This window comes from Alexandromys fortis, unplaced genomic scaffold (assembly GCF_014885135.2).
Source record: "Alexandromys fortis isolate MF-2015 unplaced genomic scaffold, M_Fortis_MF-2015_v1.1 scaffold_153, whole genome shotgun sequence".
NCBI lineage: Eukaryota > Metazoa > Chordata > Mammalia > Rodentia > Cricetidae > Alexandromys > Alexandromys fortis.
Genome location: NW_026068032.1, coordinates 2,463,440 through 2,476,156, shown reverse-complemented (window position 1 = coordinate 2,476,156; position 12,717 = coordinate 2,463,440). Strand labels below are relative to the sequence as shown.

General features: G+C 47.4%; 1 protein-coding gene across 1 annotated transcript in view; it reads left to right on the top strand.

Moving 5' to 3' along the window:
* The window catches only part of Itpr2 (inositol 1,4,5-trisphosphate receptor type 2), a 391,521-nt gene that overhangs the window by 81,860 nt on the left and 296,944 nt on the right, over positions 1–12,717 (top strand). The window contains exons 6-9 of the mRNA XM_050164739.1: positions 3,248–3,346; positions 3,711–3,794; positions 4,026–4,172; positions 5,141–5,236. Of these exons, the coding sequence (XP_050020696.1) occupies positions 3,248–3,346; positions 3,711–3,794; positions 4,026–4,172; positions 5,141–5,236 (426 nt within the window). The remainder of the gene's footprint in view (positions 1–3,247; positions 3,347–3,710; positions 3,795–4,025; positions 4,173–5,140; positions 5,237–12,717) is intronic.

Sequence of the window (12,717 nt, the reverse complement as noted above, 5' to 3'; positions counted from 1 at the left end):
CTCCTTTTCCAGTGAGTTTTAAAGTGGCAATTCAGTTCCACAGGACATGAGTGCCGTGGTTTAATTGGGTTAATAGATTTTCTGGTGATGTCTTCCTTAGGTAAGGCTTGAGATGCATGGCACAAGGGACATGTTGGATTCCTTGGGAACCCAGTGCTGTCCCCACCTTTACTTTAGACCTTAAGTGATGTGTGCAGTGAGCATGGTGCGTCTTTATTCCGAACGTGTAGTTAATTACAATCAACTCTCGATTATTCAAGGGCTGAAATGCAGTTTCTGAAGGGCCCACTTCTCTGGTAATGCTGTCCACAAGCCCCCAACTCCCACGTTGCCCTTTATAGGTGGTCCATGAAAACAAAACATCAAATCAAACAAATCCTCAGCTCACACTATGAAAGAACACGGTGACCCAATGAAACCAGCCTCGGCTCTGGGGTTGCTGTGAATTCCATGGTCCCCTCTGCCTTTTCCTCCCTTTTCCTCTTCTTGCTACTTGATAGTATCAGGCGAGAGTTGATTGTAACCAACTACTTCAGACTATTGGTTTCAGTAGAGAATTGAAACAAAAGAAAGTCTTTCATTCAGACCTCTGTCTCTGTGGCCGCCCATGATGCCTTAAGCTGTTCTTATCTGGATGCGCTCCACGAATCCCTGCTGCAACAGCCTCCACCTTCCTCTGAAACCACCACTGTGTTCGTTCACCTCTGTGTGGCTTTGTGTGTGGTGAAGGTTATCGAGGAAGGCTGGCAGGCCCACAGCCTGCATCAGCCACACACTGACTTGTATGCGACTCTCATGTTCTTGGCCAGGAATAGACAGCGTTCTGAAACCTCAGCCTACTGGAGTTTGTTGAAGGCAGTTGCAAATACTGTCTCTTTGAGTGTTTTAATCATGGCTAAGTTTCTACATAAGTATATGAAGAGGAAATTGCAGTGTTCAGAGGAATTTTAAAATTACAGTATGCTATTTAGCAATGAGGGAAGTAGTGATTGGGGTGTGTGTATTCAACAAGAGGTCCTTCAAGTTCAAGTAGAGAGTGATGCAGAGAGGGCAGCCTGGAGTACTCAGTGCACAAGGGAGAAATATGTGGTTTGGGGGAAACGGGTGCATAGGTGCCCACACTCGCAGCTGAGTTACCAGAAAACCCACTGACGACTCCCAGGAGCAGAAAACATCAATATTTCATTTCCACGTGTCTTCTTTCTGTTTGAGCAGTTACTCTTTCATTTTCAATCTTGACCTAAGAAGACAAGGGTCCTTTACACTGATGGTAGATTCAGAAGCACGAAGAGGTGGGATTCTTTATTCAGTCAAGAGGAAATTCTGATGCTCAATGAGGGACTCTATCAGGCAAGCAGATTTTGCGATTTTGCAAAGTGGTGAGCCTGACATTGGTAGCAGAGGTGGAGCTAGAACATTGGTTTTCTGAGTCCCCTGGTGAGGTGCATTTTACTGTCCCATGTAATGCTGCAAAGCAGGGACCACCAGCTGCAGGGACCTCCAGCCACAGGGACCGCCAGCCACAGGGACTGCCAGCCGCAGGGACTGCCGCCAGCTGCAGGTGGCGTTGTCAACAGTGACATCCCAGCTTGAGTGTAACATGGCCGCAACACAGACCCAACAGAAGTGCTTTGGGATTGTAACATGTAAAATAAAAGGGTCTCACCCTCCAACTGTGCATCCAACAGACAGTTTCCTAGTGCCTGGCTGCGTCAGCAGTTCAGGTCTGGAGCCTCACTCTTCTGAGAATAGTTTAACATATATCTAGTAATGTGAGTTACCCAAGATTACAGACTATTTTTTATAGACATTTCCCCCTAGCTCCTCTTAAGCCCCATCTAAAAAAAATTTTACTTATTGTTTTTTTTTTCTGTATCTGAGTGTTTGGAAGGTCGGATGAGGTCCAGAGACCTGTCCTGCAAACAGCAGGGGTCAGCCCACAAACCCAAGGGCAGCCTTCCTGTGCTTGGTTAGTGAACTTGAGGCTTCTCGGACACACGTGGATCTCAAGATACAGTTTGTGTCAACACAACTCCTTAACATTATCCGCTTAGGGTCACGTGACACTGAAAATATGAACGTGTGTTTTGGTTAAGGTACATGGAGATGTTCTGAGTTCCAACATTTTCTCATTTACATATCAAACTAATCTTTAATTGTTCTAATATGTAATTGATCTGAAACACCCAAAGGGAAGGTTTTGATTCTGCTTCAGAGTGGGAAAGCCCCACAGCTGGGAAAGTAGATGCCACATAACCATCTGCTAAAGAAATTGAGGGCTGGAGCGGTGGCTCAGTAGTTAAGAACACTGACTGCTCTTCCAGAGGCCCTGAGTTCAATTCCCAGCAAATACATGGTGGCTCACAACCATCTATAGTGGGATCTGATGCCCTCTTCTGGCAAAAATTCATACATAAAAAAAATTCATACATACAGATAAAACATTCATCTATATGTATATAAAATAAATAAATCTTAGAAAACAAACAAACAGGAGCTTAATTCTCTCCCGTTACTAAAATCACTGTTTTTGCCATTAAGAAAAGGTAATTTTAACTCCCTGAAATTGAATTAGATACACAGTTGTGTGCAGGTAAAGCAGACATTGCTGTTATCACGCAGGCGAATGTAAGCACTGGCTGAGATATTTAGTACTTTCCCCTGGAGCCCAGATAATTCTTATTTTAATGGAAACATGGGCTCCTACGGCTCTGGTTTGGGATGTCTCAAGTAAGAAGGAACCAAACACTCCTAGTCGGACAAAGCCTCAATTTTTACAGGCCATGCCCTGCCTCGTAGTTCCTGAACCCAGAGATCAGATGCTCCATAATTCTGAGATTTGGGATAAGTGGTTAACCAGACTTGCTTTGGATGCGGAGGAAGCACAGCCTTTGGGTGGGGAGGGAGCACGGAGCGATGTGTTCTCGGCTGCCTTGATGAGATTCTGATGCTCCAGTAGCAGAGCGTCCTGGTAGCCACCTTCACTGTGTCTGCTGCAAGGTCCTTTGGGAAAGAAGATAGCCTAATTCTGACCTTTGCAGATCCCAGCTGACATGAGACTAGTGAGGGGTGGGGTTGGGCAGTCACCAGAGGATGTGATCGCATGGTCATGTGTTTGAACACGCTTCTCGGGGAGAGAAGTCAAGTCACAGTGTGTAGAATGACAGGACCAGGAGGCAGGTGACTGGGGAGCACTGCTGGGGCGTTTCCAGCTCACAGAGCATCACAATTTGTTTCTGATTCCCAGATCGTTGTAGGAGATAAAGTCGTTCTGATGCCCGTAAACGCTGGGCAGCCCCTGCACGCCAGCAACGTGGAGCTCCTGGACAATCCCGGCTGCAAAGAGGCAAGTCCAGGCGGGGAAGGAGTGGGCGCTGATTTTCTCCAGAGGGAGGGGGGAAGAGAGAAGGAGAGAAAGAAAAAGAGGGAGGAAGGGAGGGAGAGAAGAAGAGAAAAAGGGAGAGGAGGAGGGGGGGAGATGATGTCATTTCTTGATTCTCTCAAGCACCCCCCCCCCCTGTTAGCATCCTCAGGCTTCTGCTGGTCCTAGCTGTCTTGAAAGGGTCCTGTGAAGAAGTTGTTTATTGAGGCCCATTCTTCATTGTCCATTGTTGTCTTTTTTCTTCCTGTCCTGCTTGAGACGGTAATGTTTGGGTACAGAATATAGAGTCTACTGTCTTATGTCTTTTACCATTTGTTTCCGTCAATAGGTGAATGCTGTCAATTGTAACACTAGCTGGAAAATCACTTTATTCATGAAATTCAGCTCCTATCGAGAGGATGTATTGAAAGGGGTGAGTCAGCCCTCTGCTCTGCACCAGACCCCAGCAATCTCAAATGTGTCCATAGTCAGTAGAGGAATGTGACTGGCCCTACAGTTTAGAATGCCCAGGCCAGAAAGGAACTGCTGGGACTCCTGATTGCTGGTCCCAGCGGTTGTTAGAAGGTCAGGAATTGCTGGGTCCCCTGGTTTTCTGGTCCTGGTGGCTTTTGGAAGGTCAGTGTGTCTTTGCTTGTCTCTCCAGGGTGATGTTGTGAGATTGTTTCACGCCGAACAAGAGAAGTTTCTGACCTGTGATGACTATGAGAAAAAACAGCACATTTTTCTTCGAACAACCTTACGTCAATCAGCAACTTCAGCTACTAGCTCTAAAGCACTCTGGGAAATAGAGGTATGCACTTTTATGGGGGGAGGGGCTTTTACTAAATATTGAGACAAAAAGGTAAAGATTGTTAGGCCATTGGCTTTGCTGTTGCGGGCAACATTGACAGCATGCCCTTATCATGGAATGATTTTGTGAATTGACACACAGCTCTTTGTGGCTGTGACCAATCGAAAGGAATACATCACAATGCAACCTATTATAAAGCAGAACAAATAAATCAAGGGGTTAAAAAGAGAAATATCCCATTGTGTATTCATCAGAGCCGATCAGACCGGAAGCCCTGCGCCTCAGTGCCTCTGCCTGAGCCATGGCTAGAAGAGACAGAGACAGAACTTACAGCCACAGAGAATAGTGCTGATTTTCCCCTTTGGATGCCATTGGAATCAAGATAGTTAAGAATGCTATTCACCAGGCTGAGGCAGGAGGACAGTCACAGGTTTGAAATCAGCCAGCTCTCCTAAGCGAGCTGGAGGTACCGTTATGTAACTCCTGGAAGGGGCTTCATGCAGCCCGTGGGTGCCTGGTGTGGAGTGGGTGTTTTCCCTAGACCTTCCCGATCCTGTAGGCTGATAGTGACATATATCAGACAGAGCCACACTTGATTGTCCAAGCTGGCCTGGAACTCACCCTGTGGCACAAAGTGGCCCTGAACGTTTTGGCAATCCTTGTACCTCATCATCCCAAGTACTGGGATTTTATTTGTGAGCCACTCCCCTGACAGAAAACATGGCAAAAGCAGGAAGGCAGTGTTTACAGGTGTGAGGCCCTGGCACCCTCAGGTGAGGTAGGACACGCCTCTTGCTCTCCGCTGGAGAGTTTTGTTATTCTCCCTCATTGTGCCCTCATGATACACATTCGATGCTTTGGCATGCTCCATGTTCGATGCGTTGGCGCGCTCCGTGGGGCATTCTGGCTGTTGGCAGTTGCTGGCTGGCGTGTGGATACCGTTTTGTCACCGAAACTCTCCTCTGTAGGTGGTTCACCACGATCCGTGCCGGGGTGGTGCAGGACAGTGGAACAGCCTGTTCAGATTTAAACATCTTGCAACCGGGAACTACTTAGCCGCAGAGGTAAGATCACTGGGCACAGTGTTGTTAGGTCTCTGGAAAAATGAACCAGGCAAGCCCTTTCTGCAAAACTCATTGCGTTGTCAGGGACAATGTCTATAATTTGATGGTTGCCTGTAATATCTGGATTGGCACTTTGTTGTTTTTCCTGTGGTTATGATAAAATACCTTGACCAAAACCTCAGTTGAGAAACAAGTTATTTTCGGCTCATGGCTAAAAGATGCAGTCCATCATGATGAAGGCAGGGCAGCAGAACTTGAACTGGCCAATCAGAGTGGATGTAGCCAAGGACCAAGCTCAGGGAATGGTGCCGCCCACAGTGGCCAAGACTTTTTACCTCAGCCTTCTCAGGATAATCTGCCTTGGGCATTCCCAGAGACCCTTTTCTCAGCTGACTCTCCATCTCATTAAGATGACTGTTGTGATTAGCCATCACAGGCTGTGAATTGCTATATTTTTGCATATGTAATGTGTGTTGTTTGTATGTATTCATATGTGTGTGTGTAGGATGAACATGCATCCAGGGACTTGTGCATGGAGACCGTCCGTCAGCCTCATGTCCTTTGGCTCAGGAGTCCATCCACCATAGATTTGGGGACAGGGTCTCTCCCTCAATACATGGGTGGGTTAATTGCAAGCTGTCAGACAGGAAGCTGTAGCATGATTAATAAAAACCCAGAGACAGAAATTAGGGTTCAACCTGAATGTCAGAAAAGCAAGACAGACAGTCACTGGCTCTTACCTCTACGTCAGTCCGAAATGGCGATCCTGCCTCCAGGAATCTCAGAATGAGGCTGTGTCTGAGAGCTGTCTCCTCCTGCCCTATATTCCTCTCTAGAGCAGGGATTAAAGGCGCGCACCACTACCGCTTGGTTTCTATGGCAAACTCATGTGGCTACTGGGATTAAAGGTGTGTGTCACCACTGCCTGGTCTGTAAGGCTGACCAGGGTAGCTGTTTTACTCTCTAGTCTTCAGGCAAGCCTTATTTATTAAAATACAAATGAACTATCACTATAGGAAACAGTTCATTTCCTGTAAAGAATGAAGACTGTCTTTCTATTCTGTTTCTAGAAAACACAACTTTTAATGCAGCTACTGTCTTGTCTGGAGTATCCACAGGACCTTTTCTGTGACCTTTAATTCTTTGAGTAACATTTTACTCAATGGCAAAGTAAGAGAAGGAGAATTAAGCGCTAAATGTGTATCATGAAGTGGACTAGGAGTCATCTTTTATCGCCTGCACTGGCATGTCAGAAAGGATGCGTCCGTGGAGAATCCTAACACAGAAGGCATATGCTGGCCTTTGAGATTTCCTGCGTCAGTTGTGTTGGAGGTCCTGATAGGCTCAGATGCCAGAATGCTAGTCTTCGCAGGATGAAAGTTATCTAGAGCTGTGACCAAGTCCATTATTGTCATCGTTACTTGGTTAAAAAAATTTCCTTCCAGAAAACAGGTGACAATCAGCTTCCGAGAATCGCTGAAAACCCACAGTAACCCTCTCACTACTTCCCTTTGCTTGTTTGTTTAGTTACATGACTGCTGGTGCTGGTGTGTGTCCGTCCATATCAGAGGCAAACTTGTAGGAGGTCATACAGACAGGTACAGGTCACAGGTCATACAGACAGGGACAGAACACAGATCATACAGACATGGACGGGACGCAGGTCATACAGACAGGGACGGGACACACATCATACAGACAGGGACGGGTCACAGGTTATACAGACATGGATGGGACGCAGGTCATACAGACAGGGACGGGACACAGGTCATACAGACAGGAATGGAGATCATAGGCAGGGACAAAACACAGGTCATACAGACAGGAATGGGACACAGATCCTATGCAGTCAGTATGAAAACCGTAACTTGGCCCAGGCAGGAGTTTGGCAAGGGACCACTGAGTGGCACTTCCCTTTGTTTTAAGATTTTGAACTAAGAATTTGACTTGATGTCACTAGGCATATGATTCAAGTTTAAGGCAATGTTTTCCCAGATTCCTGGAGGCCCAGGCTGAAGTGTGGTTTGACACCTATGGCAGAAACCAAGTGATATCACTCAGAAAGTCTAGCCCCTGCCCTCCAGAGTTCCTAGGCAGGGTGAGGCTGCTTCGAAGGGAGCACAGGCTAGACCAGGCAGTGGGAGGGGTCAAGAGGGTCCAGGAAGAGGTGTCTGGTGGAGGAGAGAGATGGGTGGGAAAAGAGTGGAAGAGGTGAATTCAGCTTCCTGCCAGAAGGAAGTGCAGGGGGGTCCTGTGGCTGGTCCACGGCACATTTGTGTTTGGAAAGTTCTGGAAGGGTGAAGGGGAATTATAGGAGCAGAGACGTAGCTCAGGGCTTGTCTGTGAGCTGAAGGATGATGGACAGTATCTTTTTTTTTTTGCTTCATAAATAATACCATTCAAAATTTCCACCTCCTCCCCTCCTCCCATTTCCCTCCCATTTCCTCCCTCCCCCTCCAGTCCTCAGAGAGGGCAGGGTACCTTGCCTTGTGGGAAGTCCAAGGCCCTCCCCTCTCCATCCAGGCCTAGGAAGGTGTGCATCCCAACAGACTAGGATCCCAAAAAGCCAGTACATGCAGTAGAATCAAATCCCAGTGCCATTATCATTGCCCCCATTGTCAGCCATATTCAGAGTCCCATTTGATCACATGCTCATTCAGTCCCAGTCCAGCTGGATTTGGTGAGCTCCCCTTAGATCAGTCACACTGTCTCAGTGGGTGGACCAACCCCTCGCGGTCCTGACGTCCTTGCTCATCTTCTCCCTCCTCTGCTCTTCAACTGTGGACATTATCTTTGAAGCTAAGGAATGGTGTAGAATTTACATTTCATTTGTATTTCAGAGTTGAACTGTTCGGTGTAGTAGCTACGAGCCATTTGTTGGCCACTAATGGAAGTGAGTGTTAAGATGAAATAGTATTTAAAGTGATTTTCCTGGTCATGCTGGCCCCGTTTCTGTTTGCCCATTAAGCCTCCCACATGGAGTATCACAGATGGGGTTGCTGCTGTCGCCAACAGAAAGTGCCGGTGGGCAGGGGTGATGGTAGCTAGCTGCCTTGGAGCCCGTGGAAGAGATGGGGTCAGAGGCAGGGGGTGATGGAGGAGATGGAGGGTGGGTACCACTCAGCAATCCCGGAGGCTAGAACCAAGGGCATGGTCTTGGAATGGCAAGGAGATGTTTGGAGATGTTTCCAGAAGGCAGACATTAATAGAAGTCCATTGAGCAGTACAGGCAGAAGGATTTCCGCTTTGGAGGTTTGTTGAGGACGCTGGCCCTCCAGAGAAACTGTAGAGGCGCCACGTCAATGAAGAAGGTAATTCAGTTAATGAACTGATTCGCTTAGGCACTCTGCAAAGGCAGCGCATACTCTAAGTGCCAAGGCATCTCTTCAGCCCCCACCTAGTTTACTGCGGTTAATCCAAGGTGCTCACCACATATCCAAGAAACAGTGTTAATAGCTGCAGGTTTCTTGGCATTTGGAAGTTTGGGCATCAAGGGGGCTGACAGTAGATTTTGATCTCATCGGTTCCTCTCCAGAGATGTAACAGGACGGCTTGTTTAACCCAGACTCCCAGAAGCCTGAGAAGCTAGGGGCCAACTGAATGACAAATGCCGGGAAGTCAGGGCAGTGTTTCCCCAGGGTTGGGGGGAGCGGTGTGTCGGGGGGACCACTGCACAGGTCAAGGTGTCTCTATGAGTGGCTTCATGCAGAGCTGTCCAGGGGAGCCCACCTGAAGGGAGTGCAGGCTGAGTCCTCGCAGCATGCCCTACACTGGGGAGAAGCTGAATTGATGAGAGGAACAACCAGAAGTCCAGCTGATGCTCTCTACAAATGCATTTGAAAACCATGCTGGGGACTGTCCTCTTTTTCCATGGAAGGGAAGTAACCAGCAGGCCACCTGGACATTCAGGCTCTTACTCTCTTTTCCACCCTTGGGAGACGTATTTATAATTTGAAACATGGATGTGTTTTAGACATTCCTGGTCAAAAGAGATTACATAATCCTTGAGCTGCTTTTGAGTTTATAGGTATTTACAGTGCTAACTGGGAAAAGGAAGCCTATAATAGTACAAAGAAAAGAACTGTCATGCCTATGGTCCCCTGTGTGCCAGGCTTCAAGCAGACATCTAGCCTCTCTCTGGACCCGAGGTCCCTCCTGTGAGATCAAGGCAATTGTCTGTGTCCTAAGGGGTTGTGCTGGAGTTAAGGAAGACAGGAATGTAAGCACTGTGTTCACAGAAAGTCTAAGAGATTCCAGGTACCTACCCTCTTGTAGAGGAAAGAGAGAGGGCGGAAGGCAGACTTCTGTCCCCATGAGCATCAATGTCCTTGTAACCAACTGTCGGCTCTGTCATAGTGTATAGTTGTTTATGTGTTTGTTCATCCCTCTGTGCACTGTGTACATATGTACATGTGTTTGTTTGTCCATCTCTCTGTGTATTGTGTACATGTGTATGTGTGTTTGTCCATCCCTCTGTGCACTGTGTACATGTGTACATGTGTTTGTTCATCCCTCTGTGCATTGTGGATATGCCTGTCAGTGACTTTTGTTATTCATAAGGCAGGGCCCTACCCTGGCCTCCACAGTGTGGACATAAAACCCTGGCTGAAATGTAGAACTAACTATTTAGTTACAAATTAGATAATAAAGACATTTGGACTTGATGTGGTCACACAGATATGTCACTAGGTTCTCGCTCAGTAGCCACTTCCTTGGGGTGTACACGATTTAGGTGGTCAAAGTGAGGGTAATGGATTCGGACAGCACAGCTGGGAACTCGCTGATGCTGTGCCTTAGATCTCTTATGCCTGTTACAACAGGGGTCCTCTTGGAATAGGCTAACACGGACTTTAGAACCGTCCGCCATCACGTGGGAAGGGCACGCTCCAGCAGGGGCTCACTTTGTCTGGACTGGAGCTCATGTTCCAGAGGCTGGCTTCAAGCTCCTGATATTCCCACCTCCAACCCCCAAGGGCACGCTGCCATACCTGGCTTTGATATTACCCTCTAGAGACCAGCTCACTTGGGGCTGGGGAAAGGGCTCCGCGGGTAAGAAAACCATAAGGTCCCGAGTTTGACCTCTCAAACCTGCCTAAAAAGAGCCAGGCCTGGTGGCTTGTGCCTGTAATCCCAGCATCCGGTAGATGGAGACAGGTTTCCTGGGGCGCTCTGGCCGGCCAGCCTAGACAACTAGGGGGGCTCTAAGTTGGTGAAATACACTACAAAAAAAGAAAGAAAGAAGAAAGGAAGGAAGGAAGGAAGGAAGGAAGAGCAGTGTCTGAAGCACCATGCATATGCACGTGCCCACAGAGTATTTGTGTGTAGATGGCCCAAGCTTCCACCAGATGGCACTAAACACTTACTACCTAACTTCAATGCTCTATGGTTAGTTACAAACTTACCACTGCAGAGGCTGTAAAGAGGACAGGGGTCCCACACCTGTGTCCCAGCATTCCCAGTGGGGGACTCAGGAGGATTAGATGCTCAGGACCCCCTCACCCCAACAGTTGTATACTGAGCGTGAGACCTGCACGAGCTGCAGGAGACGTTTTCTCAAAGAAACAAACACCAACCAAAACACCAAAACCAAAGCTACAATTAGCTGAAGAAAAAGAAAAACCACCAAAGAAATGGCTCCGTGGGGAGATGACTCAGCAGATTGAGGCCCTGGCTTCCAAACTGTGGATGCAGTCCCTGGACCCTTGGACCTGCTGCTCTTGAAGTTTTGGTGGGTCTCAGCACCCATGTCTCCAAAGGATCTGGTGCCCTCTTCTGGTCTCCACGAGAACTGTACTTACCTGCACAAACCAGTGGGCGTGTCTATCCCCGCTTCCCAACACATGGAAAAAAAGAAAACAAGAATATAAACATGTCTCTGTGATCTCAGGCCCTTTTCTCGCTGTAGTGTGGATGGAAGGCTGGAATTGTAACTCTTTCGACTCTCGTTGCCAACACGGAATGGTCTGACTTCTCCACTGTTTGTCTTCGGCAGCTGATGAAGACTGTGCCTTTCTATATTGCCGTCATCGGTGTTCTTCTCCTTCCGCCATTCCCATGGTTCTGGGGACCATGAATTCGACTTTGGATATCTAGCTGCCTTAGGGATGTAGTAAATATTTTTAAAGTTTGGGTTATTTCACCATTAAGCAGTGAATTTTTTTCCCCTAGTGCCAGGGTTAAAACTTGAGAATCAAGCATATTTTTCTGTCGTAGCTTCTATACTTAGATGCTGCTGAATATAAAAAATATGATTGATTTTATATCATTTATTTAAAAGTCCTACTTGTCTTGAGTGATCTTCCCTTTAACTTAAAATCCTCTTGGTTTAGGCCCTAGATCTAGGGGGATCTATAAAGGCCTATTTGGTGTAGAATCTTTCTGTTTTGTTCCACACCCTCTGTTTCCTGGAGGCAGAAAGGCAAGAAGCAGAAGTCACGCAGGGTGCGCTTTCCATGCCCCAAGCTCACGGTCTCCCACCGTCTCACTGTGACACCGTGCGACTGTATGGCAGGACTGCGTGACGGTCCTCACGCAGTGGGCCAGTGCTCCACTGTGAAGCAGGATGGGAGAGTATTTCTCAGAAGCAGAATTATGAAGTCAAATGCATGAACTCTCAAAAACATCTGTAAAAGTGTCACATAAGAGACTCTGCAAAAAGGTCCCCGTTTTATCTCTGTGTGGTGTTCTTTCTCCCTCATCTGCCAGTTAAAATCAACCCACCCTTCAAGGATGACCTCTGACACCATGACTCCTACCCCCTCCTCTGACCTATATTATTTACAAACCATTCATATCTGCCTCCTAGCTCTGTGATGTCACATCCGGCTTCCTAGTATAGCTCACTATATTTATGTCTTATTTTCCTTCCTAGGTCACAGGGTCAGTGATGAGGCACAGGACTCTTGGCTAAAACACGACTCACCACAAGTTCTGGCTCTTAGAGATGCTCTATTAGTGTTCATTACAAGAGTTCTCTCTCTCCCTTGTGACAGAGTTATAATTTAGTTTTTTAACATACTGCAGCATTTTCCTTTAAAGTCTTAAAATTGCCAGGAACTTCCTTAGGGCATCTTTCCCCCCCTTCTTTAGCAATATTCTTTTTTCTATACATCCTTCGCCGATGACTTTGGTGACTATGTCTGTTGGGAAGGGACAAAGCCGTAGAATTTGAGGGGTGCAGATTTTATCGCTGACAGGAAGGGGAGGAATGCATGCGGCTGTGAGTTTATTTGGATGTTTCCCCTTCTCTGTGGTGACCATACTAGCAAAAGCAACTTGAGGGAAGGGTGGTTCACTGTGGCTCACAGTTGCAGGGTGTGGCACGTCCTGGTGGGAGCTCATGGTGGCTGGAGTTGGGGGTGACTGCCCTGAGTGAAGAACATGGCCTGCATCTCCACGGGCACAGAGTGTTTTGCATTGGGTTAGTTGAGCGATTCCTGTTTCTGTGCAGATCCGGATTATAGCCATGTCATGGTTTTGAG